Raw genomic sequence first — 17,482 nt, forward strand, 5'->3', positions numbered from 1 at the left:
TAGAGAATGTAAGTTGTACCCATTCAGTGATAATATGTGAATATCACTGGCCCCAGACACAAACACTTCCATAACAACTATGCATTTTTCATAACAATTATTGGCCTATGCAGTATTAGGAGGTAATCATTATTTGGTGATCTCCTTAGGTGGCGAGAACTTGTGGACTAGGCACATCAAAAACATTTTTTTTTAACAAAGCTATGCTTATAGCAGTTTCATCCACGGACTTTCAAGCATGGTTCAAATCCGGTCTGGAGTAGTTTAGAAATAAATTTAAAATGCAGTTAATCCTGTAATCATTCCCACTGTTCAGCATAGTAGTCTCCTGATGTACATGGTAATTAGAATTTGAACAATAGGGACTGATTTCATTTTACATTTTCAAATGTGAAAAGTTAAGTGAGAGAACATCACATTTCATAAATGTCAAATCACATCTCAAATGTACTCTCTGTTTCTAATGGTTAAGGCAACTGGAACCAGGACCATCTAAGACTAAGACAGGGGCAGAATACAATTCATCTTAATTAAATGGTAACCACTGGAAGTGTTTTTTGATATACTATTCATATGGTTATCATTAATCTTTGTGCAAAGTTGTATCATGATTGAACAGAGAGCATTTGGTTGCTCTGTGTTATTTTTTGTTAGTTTACATCTGATTTTCTCTAAATATAAAAAAAATCTTCTTGATAATAAACTATACTTTTTCAATAGTTTCATTAGATGGGCTGCACCAAATGTAATAAATTACTCCTTATTTTAAAGATACATTTAGAAGATCTTATAAAATTACATTTCATTTTTGACTAACTGTACTAATTTCGTTGTGACGTCATCACTGACACAGTTTTCTGATTCACAGGCTCTGCTTATTCTTATAATAGTAACCTTAATAAGGATACTGTATACCCACTGAGCTGTTCTACAACCATTACTTTGAATGCTGGCTCTCTCTGTTTTTATCCACTATTGATTCTGTATACTTCATGTATATATCTTCTTTTATGAGTCATGTATCACGTGCCGATGCCACACGTGTGCTGATATGTTTTTTGTCGTCTGATACGTGTATGAATCCCTCTACCTGCTCCTGGTTCTCTCTTGTCCTTACTCTTCCCACTTCCCTTTCTATTATTTATTTTCCATTGGTGCCGTTTTTCAGCAGAACATTATTTTGGTGGGCCTTGTGAGGAAAATATTTATGCACAATTGCACATTTATTTGGCACCCGAGCAAGTGAGACAAGTGTACTTCAAGTAGCCTACCTGTGAGGGTTGGGGACATTGGACTATATTTGTCATCATTTTCTGTTGTTAACTGATTTTCAATAATAAATACACTATGGGTATTTTGACAATATTGTTGTTTTATACAATATTGATAAGGGTATTTAGTCAACAGAATGTTCAGCTCATCCACAAAACTGCTCGGCATGTCAGAATCACTTAAAAGCCTGAATCTGCCCGCGACCCCAGAGGGTTAAATACATGTTGTGAAAAGCTCTATTTCACGGCGGTTAAAAGGGACCTACATAATTAGTGAGCATGGTGTACATGAAGAATGTGCAAAGCTGTCTTTATCTCAGTTAGTCAGTGTCCTTTTTCTATAGGTGCATCATTATTCTGAAGGATTTATTTGTGCATTTGTGCTTCAGAGCTTAGGATATTTCTGGAGGCCATTGCGCCATGGCTGCCCATATAAATCAATATTTTGTTTAATTTGAAAACATATTGAGAAAACATTCTTTTCTTGTTTTAAGAAAGATAAGACCTCTTTTGGAACAGCTTTCAAATGAACGTAAGATAGAAACAAATGAGTTCAGTATAACATGTTCCCGTACATGAATGTGATGTGAAGGCAAGACTGGTTTACTGAAAAGCAAGTTAATTTTCCAGGAGTATGGAAGATATTCGGCTCACAAATGCAGAGTTGATGGCGTCTACAAAGCTCTCTTCGTCCTGGGCCAGAAGTTCTTCTGCATGGCGATGGCTGGTCGACCACACCAGTGAACTCTCTGTAGGGGAAAGCTTTAACAAGAAAGAGAGAGAGAGAGAGAGAGCATCAAAACAGAATCATTTTACCACTGACTGTTTTCACTGTAGAACCAAACAGCAGTGCTATAGAAGTGAACAGAACCTAACACTGCTAATCACATTTAGACTGCCTAGTACTACCAGAGCAGGGGCGTCCCTCTCTACCTTCAAGAAGCTTTTGAAGACCCAACTCTTCAGAGAGCACCTCCCTTCCTAACTGGCACCTGACTAGCGCTTAACTTGCACTTCAGCAGTTACATTCCTGCACTTCTTTTTCCTTTTTTCTAGGTCGTTGTTTTCTAATTCTCATGTAAATTAGTATTTATTGTTACACCATGCTTTTTATTGCTCTTAGCTTGACCTTGTACGTCGCTTTGGACAAAAGCGTCTGCTAAATGACTAAATGTAAATGTAAATGTAGACAACAGTGTACACTTTGTTAAAGCAACTGAGCTATCGGAAAACACTATTCCTCTAGTTGGAGGTTGTGTTGTGGATCACCACCACTTGACTTCCTGTTTAACTACTAGTCTCCATGGCAGCGCTGGACAGAGCTCTATAGTGACATCTCCTGGTCTCCATGGCAACGGTGGACAGAGCTCTATAGTGACATCTCCTGGTCTCCATGGCCACGGTGGACAGAGCTCTATCGTGACATCTCCTGGGGATTGGCATTTGCATTGTGCTGCCTCTTGGTATGAAATGCGCCATATAAATAAAGTTTTGATTGATTGATCAATTGTTTTGATTGATTTGCATGATCATTGCTAAATGTTATGATGAAATCCATAGAGTATGAAGCACCAGATTATAAGTGCTGTCATGTTATTATGAATTGTTGAATGTCCGAAGCAGCCTGTATATTTGGCAAGGCAACAGAGAGCCAACCTTATGCCAACAATGGAAGGTTTTGTGGGTTTTCCAGTTAGCCAAGTGAAAACCTGATTCGGTGTTAAAAGTTAAAAGATTGTATTCCAAGGCAATTAGGCACTTGTTATTCTTGCTTGTTAATGGTTGTGTTCTTTATTAAAATTACAACTTTTGATTCTGAATTAAATAATCAAGAGCCAGTGTGGCCTGTCACCTAATTAGATGAGAGTCTTCTCAGAAATCCCTTTGCATTTGAAGGATTCCAAAAAATGATTACCTTTATGCCTCCTCAATATGTATTCCTAAAGTACAGTACATATCATCACATAACTATGCACATAATAATTCCACTAGACTATGGATACTTGCCGGAAGCATAGCTATCGGTCCAGTTGGCAAAAACCTCTGCCAAGCAACGATGTTCTCTGTAGGCTATAATCAAGAGAAGGAGGAAGAAAGGAGGAATGTTTATGAACAGGAATTATCATTTGAATGAACGTGAACAGTGTTTAGCATTTATTTCTAGAATGACACCTAGATGAACTTACCTCTGACAGTTGAAGCACAGCCACAACAGCAGACTGATCATAATCCCACTTCACTGTAGGGATCCCAGCCTCTTGACGAACCATTGAGTTAGGTCCATCAGCACCGATCTATAGAGCAGAAAATCACAGTTGCCATTTTTATACAAATATTCCCCAGCGTGTTGGACAAGCGATTACATTAGGTAATGATTCCTTTGATTCAATGAGGTAATGATTCCTCTGATTCAATTAGGTCATGATTCCTTTGATTCAATTAGGTCATGATTCCTTTGATTACATTAGGTAATGATTCATTTGATTCAATGAGGTCATGATTCCTCTGATTCAATGAGGTCATGATTCCTTTGATTCAATTAGGTCATGATTCCTTTGATTCAATTAGGTAATGATTCCTTTGATTCAATGAGGTCATGATTCCTTTGATTCAATGAGGTCATGATTCCTTTGATTCAATTAGGTCATGATTCCTTTCATTCAATGAGGTAATGATTCCTTTGCGCAAGAGGGGTGAGATAACACGCGCATGCCGCTATTAAAGTTATGATAACTGCCTTAAATGTACTGTTGGAGCCACTTATGATGTCCTCCTAACTCCGCAGGATTGGAGATTGCTGCCTCTTCTGTACTTTGTATCTTGAGGTGTATCTGTTGTTGACTCTGGTGGTGGAATGTGTCCCAACCCATCATGAGTATGGAGGGGGGAGGTGTCGTGGGCCTATTTCAATGAGGCACTGATGAAGGAAGGTGCCTGCTTCATAGTGGCACCTTCCTTTCTATTTCTTTATTGTTCTCTTTAATATCTAACTTACATCTCTTATTTATATTATTTATATATGGGTATATATTTGTATCTCTCTCTTTTTCCCTCACTCTCAATCACTCTTTTCAATCACTATCACACAACCACTCACTCTCAGTCAACCCTTCACTGTCTGTCTATTTCTTTCTTTATTTTTCTCTATCTTAATTTATTTATATTGTGCCAAGAAATTCTCAGGGCCTTAATCTGTGAAGAGAAGCTAAACAGAGGATGTCTTTCAGAAAAACAACAACAAACAAATCGGTCTACCAAATAAATGTTTTGTGCATTCTTAATGATAACTCACCAGAAGTTTTGTCTGCAGAATCTCTCCAGTGGCCAGAGTCACCTGTACCCAGGGGATGGAGTCGGCCATCTGACAGCCCATTGGCCACTTGTACTTCACCACCCTGGTCTTGTACTTCACATCAACATGATCTGGAGGAACACACCAGAAATGTATGGAACAAAGTATCGCCTGACAACTATTTGGATCATACAGAGCTGACTTGATGCATGCATTTCATTTTTCCATGAGAGGTTACTTACAAGCTGTACGCTATGTGCTGAGATGACTGGACTAATATATGATCATATCATCAAATCATATGTCTTTACAGTCATATTCCTTTAAAATGAGAAACCATTTATAAACATTCATGAGTATATCAGGAAGTAAAACGGTGCATTTTGTATCTACTAGGACCTACATTACAATATAATTGCACATTAGTAATGAATGTTTCAAATGGAGAATGCACGAATGCACGAACACTTCATGCACATGTAGTTATTGTAAAGCGTTACCAAAACTGTTATCAAAATCTTTGGACACATTTGGCCAACATTAGTTTCGCAATGTACAATATCTGCCATGCCAAGTACACTTATACTCATTGTACAATCAAATCAAGGCAAGTTTATTTACATTGCCTTGCATAAGTATTCACCCCCTTGGATGTTTTACCCTTTTATTGCTTTTATAAATCAGTCATGGTCAATATAAGTTGGCTTTTTTTTTTTTACAAAAAAGCCCTCTTTAATGTCAAATTGAAAACAGATTTCTACACAGTTATGTCAATTAAATAAAAATATGTAATGCAAATAAGTGATTGCATAAGTATTCACCCCCTTTAAATAGACTGGACTAATTCAACAGAGGTCCAGCCAATTGGTGCTAGAAGTCTCACAATTAGTGAAATGGGGATCAGTGTGCAGTGAATGTGTCTCAAGTGATCGTAGTATAACGACACCTGTGTCTGGGAAGGTCCATTCACTGGTCAGTATTCAGTAATCAGTATTCCTGGCTACTGTTACACCATGAAGACCAAAGATCACTCCAAGCAACTCAGAGAAAAGGTCCTATAGTTTTTTCTTTTAATTAAAATCCTACAGGAATGATCAAATCCAATACGATTTACTCAATTTTTATTAGGGTATTAGTTTACTGTCTGGCATCCTAAATCAATCTTTATTTGATCTGTTGTGTACTACTACTTAATTGGCAACCATTAAGTGAAGGGATTAAGGTATGCTGACCTTAACCTCTTTAGAAAACCTTGACCAAATTAAATTCAGCATTGTTAATCAGGCGTCAGAAGTGTGAATGGTATATGTCTATTATTCTGTCACTAAAAAAAGGAACACCATTATTGCTGGTCTTGTTATTGATAATGGTAAGTTACAATAATACATTCAAGGTAAGACATAATAGTGAACTATGCTGATCAAATTAAACCCCATTTTCTTTTGGGTGTTTCCAAACTTTTGCGGGCAGTAATTGACATACATTAGACAAGGTTAAAAAAAAACAGGATGTTTCAAAACAAATGTTCAACTTCTTATATGTTTATTCAGAGTGTACATAGACTGTACATCTGTACATTATGAAAATAATTACCTGACAGTGTCTGCAGCTGTTTGGTGAGGGCGGCCACGACGACGTCGTTCTCCACGATGTACGCCATCTCTTCCTGCAAGTTCTCCTTCTCAAATGTGAGGAGGGCATCGGAGCATGCATCCCAAATCTGAACATCAAAGGGTCAAAGGTTGAATACAACTTGAAAATTAGACAAGCAGAACTATACCAGTAACCTCAGTGGTCAGAGTGTGTTCATTATACAGGGTGATTGCAGTGGGGAGGAATGGCTTCCTATAACGATCTTCATCACAGTGGAGCGTAGACAGCCTCTAGACCTGGGGTCTCAAACTCAAATGACCTGGGGGGGGGGGGGGGGGGGGGGGGGGATGAGCGTCCAGTCCGGTCAGTGGGGGGCCAGGGGCCAGATTTGGTTGAGCTGCTGGCTTGCCTATCACAATACTGAAGATACCACTTTTGAGTGTGGCAAATCTACCATGTGTGATCAGTGGTACAATGGTTAGTGTTGTTGAATAACAGGTAGCTGACCTGAGTTTCAATTCCTGGGTAATGCAAGATGCTCTTTGTATAAAGGTGTTTGTTATAACAAACAAACCGTTGAGCTTTCTCTCTCTCTCTCTCTCTCTCTCTCTCTTGCCCTCACTCTGAATGAGGGTAATAAAAGCCTGATGACTGATTTTTGGTTACAGCTGGTCAACATTCTGGTTGAATGATGGATGATACCAAACGTATTGTGTTTTGCCAGCCATGATCAAAGGCAAACTCTTATTGTGTTTTGGCAGCCATGATCAAAGGCAAACTCTTATTGTGTTTTGCCAGCCATGATCACAGGCAAACTCTTATTGTGTTTTGGCAGCCATTATCAAAGGCAAACTCTTATTGTGTTTTGGCAGCCATGATCAAAGGCTAACTCTTATTGTGTTTTGGCAGCCATGATCAAAGGCTAACTCTTATTGTGTTTTGGCAGCCATGATCAAAGGCAAACTCTTATTGTGTTTTGGCAGCCATGATCAAAGGCCTACAAATAGAAAGGAGTCCTGAGCCTGTAGACAGGTGAAGTGCCTCCCTAGTCCTGAGCCTGTAGACAGGTGAAGTGCCTCCCTAGTCCTGAGCCTGTAGACAGGTGAAGTGCCTCCCTAGTCCTGAGCCTGTAGACAGGTGAAGTGCCTCCCTAGTCCTGAGCCTGTAGACAGGTGAAGTGCCTCCCTAGTCCTGTGCCTGACGACCACCAGAGGAGAGCAGCCGAAGGCCTCCAGCTCCAGAGGATCCCAGTGACGGCCCTGATGCTGTGCTTCCCTTCAGCATCGCCACAGCAGCACCAGCAGCACCAGCAGCACCAGCAGCACCAGCAGCACCAGCAGCACCTGTCTGCCTACAGGCTCAGGACTAGGGAGGCACTTCACCTGTCTACAGGCTCAGGACTAGGGAGGCACTTCACCTGTCTACAGGCTCAGGACTAGGGAGGCACTTCACCTGCCTACAGGCTCAGGACTAGGGAGGCACTTCACCTGCCTTGGCGCCTTGAGGATTTCCTTCTTCCTCAGGGGCGAGGAAACAAAGGGGGAGGGGGCAGTGTAGCACCAAGCAGTGTTGCGCACAAATTCTCACAAGGAGTCGCTATAGAGTGTGTGAGTGACCATCGTCATTTTGTATGCGGCGATATTAGCATTTTTGCTCTGGTTTAAAGGTTCCCTATGAGAGAATGAATGGGGTTTTGGAAAATAATTAAAATAACACCAGAGGTAGTTAAATAACTGCTTCAGACGCCCTGCCTTCAATTCTGCTCAATAAAATGCATGTGTATGTCATAAATAAACTTTAGACCCATTATGTAGGGTGAAGCACAATATTGTTCTTCATAGACTGCTCATAACAGTGCATGCGAAGCAACTGCACTTTGTACATTGAAAAATAATATAGTGCTTCGCATTGCAAGCACTTTAATAATAAAATGGCTAGGAATAACAGTAGTTACAGCACCGTAACAGTACAGTTACAGCACCGGAACAGTACAATTGCTTTGCTTTGCTTTGCCTTGCCTGCACTGTAATTAAGGTTCTTCACGGCCCCTCTCAATATACCTGGACTAGGAGTGTTGATAATAGGCACCTTCAATACGTTTTTTTCTACATTATCTCTCTCTATATATTTCTATCTATCCATCCCTCTCCAACTCCTCTTTCTCACACTCCATCTCTGTATCAATCCATTTTCTCTCCTCTCACTGGTATTCCCTTAAGGAAATGCAAATCTAGTTTAGTGTTTGGTACTCTTTTGACTATGGTCTAATTACAATGAAACTAAGGTCCTGGAATGCAAACTATCAACAATTCAACCAGAGAAGAAAGGTGTCAAACTCACCTGCATTTTCTGATAGGGCTTGCATCTCATGTTCATAACATGGTCCCATGCCCCAAGACCTAAACGAAAAGACACATCTTAAACCCAGAGACACACCCACAATCTTTGTTTAGTCAATGTATCCAGAACAAGGCCAAGAGGCCCAGCACTGCCTACACGTAACTGCACACTAATGTCTGCTTGTCACCAACATGCAGGTCTCGAGTATTGAGTGAAGCCAACGACAGTGGTAGAAAGGAACCATTTAGAAACTAAATACAGCCTCTCATTTCCCCCTAGAGCCACACAGGCTGGTTCCATTACTCATTCTTTACTTCTTGCTCAACTTGAAAGTCATTTAAAGAAAGCCATCATTAAAGAGAAAAACAAATAATCTTAAAATGTTCTCAGAAGGCGATGATCAAGGATAGATGACCAAGGAAAGTATAGTACTTGGTCCATAAGGATAGTACTTTATTTTAAAACAGTGAGTGCCTTATCTCGTAACAATCTGTACAAACAGAACTACTCAATGGATTACTTGCAAAAGTCAAATAAGTGGCTCAAAATGCTTCTCAAAAGTGAATATTCATGTCAATGAATCCGTCAGTGTGCTATGGACATTTTTTTGTAACCAACACAGTTTGTAACTACAAATGCATAGTCATGCTGTCAATCTAAAATTGTCTCCTGGAAATGTATTCCTTATTTTTCTTTCAACAACACTAATTGAACACCATACCATATCGCCTGTCTACAACTCCCTGAATATGATTTTCCCATCAGACTTTTCATATTCATATTCAGAAAAGAATTGAACCATCTGATCAAATATAGAATCAAATAGATTCAACAGCAATCAGCATTCTTTTGAGGTCACCAAACCATTTCCTGGTGGTATTTTTGTGGGGAAAATGCACATGGACCACAGACAGTCATTTGGCATGCTGTTTCTTACAAAAATCCCTCATCTCATGAAGGACATTCCTGATTTTGAGGAAAGCAAGATGATGTGTGCTGTAAAGCCCAATAGAGAAAACATGACTGAACACAGTGTTGGCTGATATAGTGTCACACCCCGTTACTGCATTACTCAAGCTGGCCTGGCCACATCAACTCTGGTCTGGTGGCCTAGGACACTTACGTATGTGCACATGTCCTACCTTTGAATAAACCCAATCAAGCCTCATCATCAAAAGCAAACAATCAAGGTTCAAATGAAAATGAATCAGACATTGCAGAAACCCTGAAATATATGTTTAACTCTTAAGATTAAACTGCAGACAACTGTTTCTACTCTTGTGGGAAAGCATCTGCTGGTTGTTCAAAAGAATGATGAATTGACCAGATGGTGTGAAGGGTGAACAAATAGTTTGAGAATTTGCCAAAGCGACTGAGAAAAGCTGTAGTAATAATAATAATAATAATAATAATGTAAATGAAAACAAACTATTAAAAGAAATATTTAAATGTTGAGAATTAACTAGTTAATGCTGAGAATTTGAAATGAATATGGAGAGGTCAAAACTATAGCATCATTCAGGGTCCAAGTATATCTCACTTGACAAACCAAAAGGGGGAATTTGGGATGGGTTCACTACGTGAAAGAAGACAAATGGAATTTCAGATGTGTGAAGTGGCAGGGAAGGGGTCCTCTCCTCCGGGAAGCGTGCCCATGTGCCTCATGCATCAGCACCTCCCCCTGCCACATTTCTCCCATCCAGCACAAAAAAAATGTAACAAATTGCCCGAAACAAGCAAAAAAAGAAAAGAAAAGATGACCATAAGGTCTTCAAGGCACTGCTTTCATTCTTGTGCCTGACATGCAGTTTGGATAGTTTGGATTTGCGAATGCCCAATGCCTAACCAGGCACTGACATCACAGCACAGTACTTACTGGTCAGTGGTTGCAAGCTTATATTGAAAACCTACAAAAGTTGTGGCTGTCAATCAAAAAATCTTTCTCTCTAACGGTGGTTACCATTTGCATAAAGAGACACCTTTAATCTGCAGAAGAATTTCAACAAAGAACAAAGGACAATGTAGGAAACTATTTCTATCAAACTTTTGGCCAAAGTTGTAATATATTTTTAACTTGCATAGTTGCAACCTTAGTTTAAAACCGGTCGATTATACTGCAGCCCAGCAGTTTCCAAGAAAGGCGACCAGTGATAGAGAAATGTGAAACGCATCCCAAGTGTAAAAACAGGGACACGTTGTATTAACTTGTTCTGCAGGTTTTTAAGGATGTCCCTGTGTCACTTGCAGATTCTACCCTTTGTCTCCAGAAATTCGCAAATGAGGCACTATAAGGTGGTGAAACACAACGTGTCCGTTTTTACGCTAGGGATGCGTTCATAGGGATGCATCCGGTCACCGCCCAACAATCTGCGCACCGTACATCAGGCAAGTGGCCATCACAACTCTGGAAGCTGTTTGGCAATCAATGTACTGAAAATTGGCTGTCTAGTGGAAAAGCGACCCAGCCCAACAGCCAAAGGATTTGGGGACCCATTTTTATAATGAAAAAAATATATATATTTATTTTATTTATGAATGTCTCAAACAAAAATGCATTAAATGACCAGTAGCAACAACTTGTTGGGCATATACCATAAACATATTTACAAATACGCAATCAGTAATTGTATTAGAAGTAGAAAAGAAATAAGACAACAACAGAACAGTTAAACAAAATGGTAATAATTGCCCCGTTTGAGCACTCAGTGGCTTTAAACATTTTTCTTCCTCCTCCTCCTCCTCCTCCCCCTCCCTGCAACTGCCTATCCAACCAGTCCTCTTGTTCAATGTCCATTCCTCTGGTCCTCAAGGCCATGTTCAGTCCTCTTGTTCAATGTCCACGCCTCTGGCCCTCAAGGCCATGTTGCCTATCCAACCAGTCCTCTTGTTCAATGTCCATGCCTCTGGCCCTCAAGGCCATGTTGCCTATCCAACCAGTCCTCTTGTTCAATGTCCAGTCCTCTGGTCCTCAAGGTCATGTTCAGCTGAAGCTCAACCAGTCCTCTTGTTCAATGTCCATGCATCTGGTCCTCAAGGCCATGTTCAGTCCTCTTGTTCAATGTCCACGCCTCTGGTCCTCAAGGTCATGTTCAGCTGAAGCTCATCCAGTCCTCATCTTCAGTGTCCATTCCTCTGGTCCTCAAGGCCATGTTCAGCTGAAGCTCATCAGCAGAGAGCTGCCTCCTCCCTCTGAGTGATCTCAGCAGCTGCACATCTCTCAGCTCAGCTCAGCTCTGCTCTCCACCCATCTCAAATAAGAATACATAAAAAAACACACAGAATTGTGAGTGTTTATTTGCTTTATTATACATCACATTGATATATGTTAATTGTTTTTCATCACTAAAGACGACCCTTTTCCCTTATAGCATGGTCACTGGAGGGCTGCCAGTATGCTTGGGAAAGTCTGTGCTCACTTGGGTGAAGTTTGTGTTGAACACTTAGCTTAGCTAAACTATAGGATCATACAAGCTTATGAACCAACAACGAGTAATGAAAATTTGGGCAAGGAAATCTGACAGTAAAACGGACAGCTAGATAACACACACACAGAATGTTGTTTCCAATAGCAGAGTTAAGACGAAATACCGCAGCAGGTACATATCGCGACTTTGAGTAAACGTGAAATAAACCTAAGTGAGTTTGCTATAATGTTCCCTGAAAGACTACATCACACAAAATCGAAGAAATCACAAACAGAACAGTACTAACCTTCATTATACATATAGTAACCTAAAATAATACATAGTAATGTCAACTACCAACTAAATAAGACTGCGTTTCAAGTAACAATAATGAATGAATTATTATTATTATTATTATTATTATTAATAATAATAACAAATAAAATTACTTTTTTCTTTTTTTACCTAAGTTGATCCAGTAGTTTTCCCCTCAGATGACGAAGTTGGAGGTTACGTGATGTCTCCAGGAGGGCTTCTTCCAACGCAGTGAGCAGAGTAACTCAAATCTGCGTTTTTTCTTCAAGTAGTGGAAAAAAATCTGTGCCCCAAACCCCTTGACCAATGATATCACCATATAGCTTATCATGTGATGTTTACACAGAAGTTTGCACAGATAAAAACCGGCTGCAAAGGGTTAAAGTAATATTCTTTAAAATCCTGTTTCCTGTCAATTTCTGGTCAGTCATTCTTAATCTTTCCAATTGATGCATTGGTATGTTTGACTGTATAATAATGTTGCATTATATTTAAGTCTTTAAAAACATTACTGACTATGTGCCTATTTTTCTATCTGTGCTCCTACATTTTTTAACTTGGGCAGACAAATGTTCCTGTATAACATTATATCCTATATATTGCGAATTCATGTGTAGTACTGTATTTTATACATTTCTAATTAAATATTTATTTCGGTTGGTCACACAATCTATGTAACCTACGTAATAACACAAAACAGAAGCATTAATACTACTACTACTACTACTACTAATAATAATAATAATATTAATAATAATCCATATCTAGTCATGTCTGAGGACACATGCTGGAGAGATTTTAGAGGAGGCGGGGCGAGACAATGGCTTTTGACCAACTGCAGGATACGTGCTGTCCCAGGATGCAATGCTGTCCCAGGGTGCAATGCTGTCCCAGGGGGCAATGTTCCCTAGCTAGCATCCCTAGGGGATTACGGAACTAATGACTCTAGGCAGGCCCCCAAACCTGGTACAAATCCAGGGAGTATCCCAGAAAACTCCTGGAGCTGTGGAGTGTATGTGAGTATACAGGAGAATGCTAGTCCATTAGACCTCTTTTCAGTGAATAAATTAATCCCCTGCTGTATCCAAAACCCCAAAGAGTTATCATCTAAACATGACGTACCACTGAGGAACGTGGCTGAGCCGGGGCTAATGGAGCTGACTCTAGTGCTGTAGGTCTCCGGAGCTTTATCCATCTCTTTCTTGTGGCCCGCCTCTAGCAGAAGAATCCTTTTCCCGTCCAAATTTGCATCCAGACCTGTAAAATAAGCATAATACAAAAACCACCACGACATTAAACGAATCAACAAATCTTTCACTGAATTATGTTCTGTAATTTGGTAAGGCAGTGTAAAACATTTTATTAAACTGAATCGGATAACTTTGTGAACAGCATGGTTTTCCATAAATACAGCTCTATGTGGTGGTTCCTGATTGGATATCATACCTCTAGAGTGATTGGCTGAACTGGGATAAAGAATGATTTGGGGAGCACTAATTGCATGCTGTGTTGTTGAGGATTTCACATATCACAGAGAAGAATTGATTTTGCCTTTCCGCTGAATTGGATTTTGCCTTGGATTTTCTGAACCTTATTTCACGGGTGAGAAGGTCTTTCAAGGACAAGTATAGAGACTATGCTTATTGGCCAGTATATTTTTGATTGACATGCAATCTAAGCCCACAACACAGCTTTAGTAGTCGGCATGTCATAATTAATGTTCTGCAGCCTTTTACTGGGACAATTAGCGAGTGTAAGAGTGTGAGTACATATTTTTTAAACTTCTTAGACCGTTGCACTGTTGCACTGCTTGTCTTGTATTGTGTTGTAATGTATATTTTGTGTAAGCACATTGAGAGTCACTCTGCCAAGTCAAATTCCTTGTTTGTGCAAACTCACTTGGCCAATAAAACCTGATTCTGATTCTTATTCTGATCTGAGAGTGTCTTGTTGTGTCTTGGGTGCAACCAAACTCTGCTACTATGCTACATACTCATGCTGTGGGGATGCAATACATTTCAACTGAGCTCATCTGATACATACAGGCAATAGAAAAGGAAACATGGTGGCTTTGGAAAGGGTTCTTGGTTAACCTTAGTTCAAAATAAAATGAAATATGATTAGTTGTGTCACTAATCAATCAATAAGCCACAACTTCTTGCATGATATTCTATAATTAGGGAATTTACCCCAAAATAAGATTCAACTTCAGTGACCATTTCCATATTAACATCCTGTTTGTAACTAGCCTACACTTTGAACTTTGATACAGACTAGCAAAATAGACATCCATATTGACAGTGATAGTTGCTGCTTGCCCATGATTCATATAAACTAATTCGAAGTTGCTTACTCTACTGTTTGCTATGCTGGTTGCTAGGGCGTTGGTATGATAGAGGTGGTGGTTGCTATAGTGATTGCTAGGTTGTCAATAGGATGTTGCTAGGGTAGTTGAGGTGGTTGCTAAGGTGTTGCTAGGATAGTCATGGTGGTTGCTATAGTGGTTGCTAGGTTGCCATTAAGGTAGCGGATGCTATGATGTTGTTAGGGTAATTGTGGTGGTTGCTTGGGCGTTGCTAAGGAAGTCATGGTGGTTGCTGAGTGTTGCTTGGCTTTAAAGGTCAAGGTGGAGAAAAAGAGAAAAAGATGGAATAAAGTGTGAAGTCAGGGAAGATAGAAGGATAAAATAGAGTGATACACAGAGATGGGGAGAGGGTGTGAGAAAAGCAAGATGAGATGGAGAGAAAGAGAAAAAGACGGATGGAAGGAGAGTGCAGTGATTTGCATCATACATTTGAGTAACAGAAAAGGAGAGATGATACAGCATAGAGGGATAGAAGGATAGAACAGTGAAGAGAGTAAAATTGGCAATAAGGAGAGTATAAGGAGTGATACAGGCAGACAATGTGCGAATAGAGGGGATAGATAGATAGCTTTTCTTTTTAGCAAAACGACCAAAGACGCCATAGTCCTACAAGTTTCAAACCGTCAGTGACAACACCAAATTGATTGGCCGCTCCTAAAAATGTCGCTCCTCATTTGCATAGGATTAAACTTTCCCCTACATTTTTCACTCGCTTTGACTAATTTGTTCGTCTACATCACAATCGCCTGCCTCCAACTGAAATGAATGACATACAGAACTTCACTTTGCTGGCATGTATCAGTGCCGTTACTGATCAGGAAAGGCAAGTGTTGTCACGACAACCACGTCAGCGTAAGTAAACACATCAATTACCTAAGAATTTAATAGCCACAATCTGGTGTCAATCAAATAAATCAGATGTTTTACGCTTCGTTCAGACACAGCATATGACCGCGCGGATTTTGCCAGGTGAAATTACGCCTCGGGTGCGTAGTCTGAAAAATCTAGTTTGGCTGTCAAGTAGCAAGTTCAGTTGCAGTGCAGCGCCCGGCTGCCAGTGCTGGTGGCTAGGAAGCTGAAGAGCTAAATAGCTAGTTAGTGGGTTATTTGCCCCAAATATGTTCATGTGCAATGTAAACAACAATCAAATGTTTATGTTGACAACAACTCATGTTCTACAGAAACACCATATAATTCATATCAGTATTGCTAACGTTTTATGTAACTTATTAGCAGCTAGCTGGCTACTATGTGTTCTAATGGATCTTCGGTTAAAGTGATATACTTGTAAACATAAAGTTGACTACATTAAGCAGTCATGACTGCACAGTCATAATCTGCCCCCTGTATCATATCCTAAATACCACCCCACTGCCCCCACGTTTCAAGAGTCACGCACCGCTGCTCATGAATATATGTGATTACGGCAGCTTGGTGTCAAATGCCAAAGAAGAATCTTTCTAAATATATTTGTAGGATCATCATGACATTTTGTGACAACATTCATGTTGGCATGAGACCTGGCAATTTGGTGACCCCATGATCCTCCCTATGGCTCCCCCAGCAGACATCTTCTCTGCTTTTATTATGAAGGCCTTTGAAATATATTTGGGACAAATCAATTCGATACAGAATATATATGTAAATATTACAGATGGGACAACTCTGAGATCAGATAAAGCACTGGAGTTGAGACTTTGATCACTGAGACACATTTCAGATATAAGGCTCATTTATAACCCAATCAAGTTTTCTTTTGGATTTCACTGTTATCTCAAGAGCTGATTATTTCAGACAAATAAAGATCAGTGCAGTGTGAGAAAGTGTGAGTGTTTTAAGATCTTAAGTTGATTTGGAATTGGAATTTGGCTGAGATGAGAGGCTATTTCAGGGTGTACCAGCCCGTTACACAGAACTACATAGGGCATATTCTGGATGGCTAGTGGGGAAGACACAGGTGTTTATCTGTCCTTCACATGGCCATATGCTATCAAAATGTATTTGAGGATGGTACCAAAACTAGCTGCCTATAAAACCATATCTCAAAAAGTGTCAAATTGTTGCATAGTGTTACTTTAACGAGATAAGACAGCAGTTTGTTGCAAAAGATAAATGCAGTTGAAGTCACCAAACCGTTTGCCTAGGTTTTCTACTTTCCACAACTTATTTTCTCCGATATTGCGAAAACCCATTCATTTTAAATAGGATTTCTTTCTTTGGAACCAGGACGTGTTAAAATGCTAATCTGGGCAAAAAGTTCAAACTTGCTAGGTACGCCCACACTAACACTAGAAACTTCCGGTCGACTCCTACATTCTATTCTCATGTGTCTCAAAGATGCTACGATTTTGCATACAGCCCGATTTTCCACCGATTTCCACTAATGTCTTATGATTGACCTCCGCCTTGACCACTGTGGCTGGGCTGTAGGCGTAAGAACCAGAGGCTCTATCTGTTTATATGTCTATGGGTAGGCTACGACTGCAGGCAAGTGGGTGACCTTATAGTGTTCATGCTAAAAGGTAATTGGGTAATCGAGAACAAGTCGCTCGTTAATGACACTAGTGCAACTCACCTAGAGAGCAGGCCATTGCTGTTCCCACCATTCCTCCTCCCGATATTATTATATCATAAACCCCGTCCCTAGAACTGCTTGATTCTAGTCTCCGGTGTGAAAGCAGGAACACCGCCGCTAATCGTTCAACATTGAAATGAGTTTTGGTTGCTCCACTGCATTGGCACCAGATACCATTTAATGCTTTGGACTTAATAATGTTGAACATTGTACCACATGGAACTAGTAGTCCTCTTAAACGGCCCTTTCACTTCGTTCGAAGTGTATCTTAAACGGCAACGCACTGACCCGCCGACGTCTAAGTATAGTGTGACGCTGGCGACAACA

The 17,482-nt window shown here is 40.0% G+C and overlaps 1 protein-coding gene across 1 annotated transcript in view; it reads right to left on the bottom strand.

Moving 5' to 3' along the window:
* Positions 1 to 17,482, bottom strand: part of coq6 (coenzyme Q6 monooxygenase) — a 32,455-nt gene extending 14,973 nt beyond the window's left edge. The window contains exons 1-8 of the mRNA XM_031572703.2: positions 17,156 to 17,482; positions 13,338 to 13,472; positions 8,497 to 8,555; positions 6,157 to 6,283; positions 4,564 to 4,694; positions 3,458 to 3,565; positions 3,279 to 3,341; positions 1,926 to 2,033 (exon numbers count right to left, since the gene is read on the bottom strand). Of these exons, the coding sequence (XP_031428563.1) occupies positions 1,926 to 2,033; positions 3,279 to 3,341; positions 3,458 to 3,565; positions 4,564 to 4,694; positions 6,157 to 6,283; positions 8,497 to 8,555; positions 13,338 to 13,472; positions 17,156 to 17,363 (939 nt within the window). The 5' untranslated portion in view covers positions 17,364 to 17,482. The remainder of the gene's footprint in view (positions 1 to 1,925; positions 2,034 to 3,278; positions 3,342 to 3,457; positions 3,566 to 4,563; positions 4,695 to 6,156; positions 6,284 to 8,496; positions 8,556 to 13,337; positions 13,473 to 17,155) is intronic.

The sequence above is a fragment of the Clupea harengus genome, chromosome 8 (genome assembly GCF_900700415.2).
Source record: "Clupea harengus chromosome 8, Ch_v2.0.2, whole genome shotgun sequence".
Lineage (NCBI taxonomy): Eukaryota > Metazoa > Chordata > Actinopteri > Clupeiformes > Clupeidae > Clupea > Clupea harengus.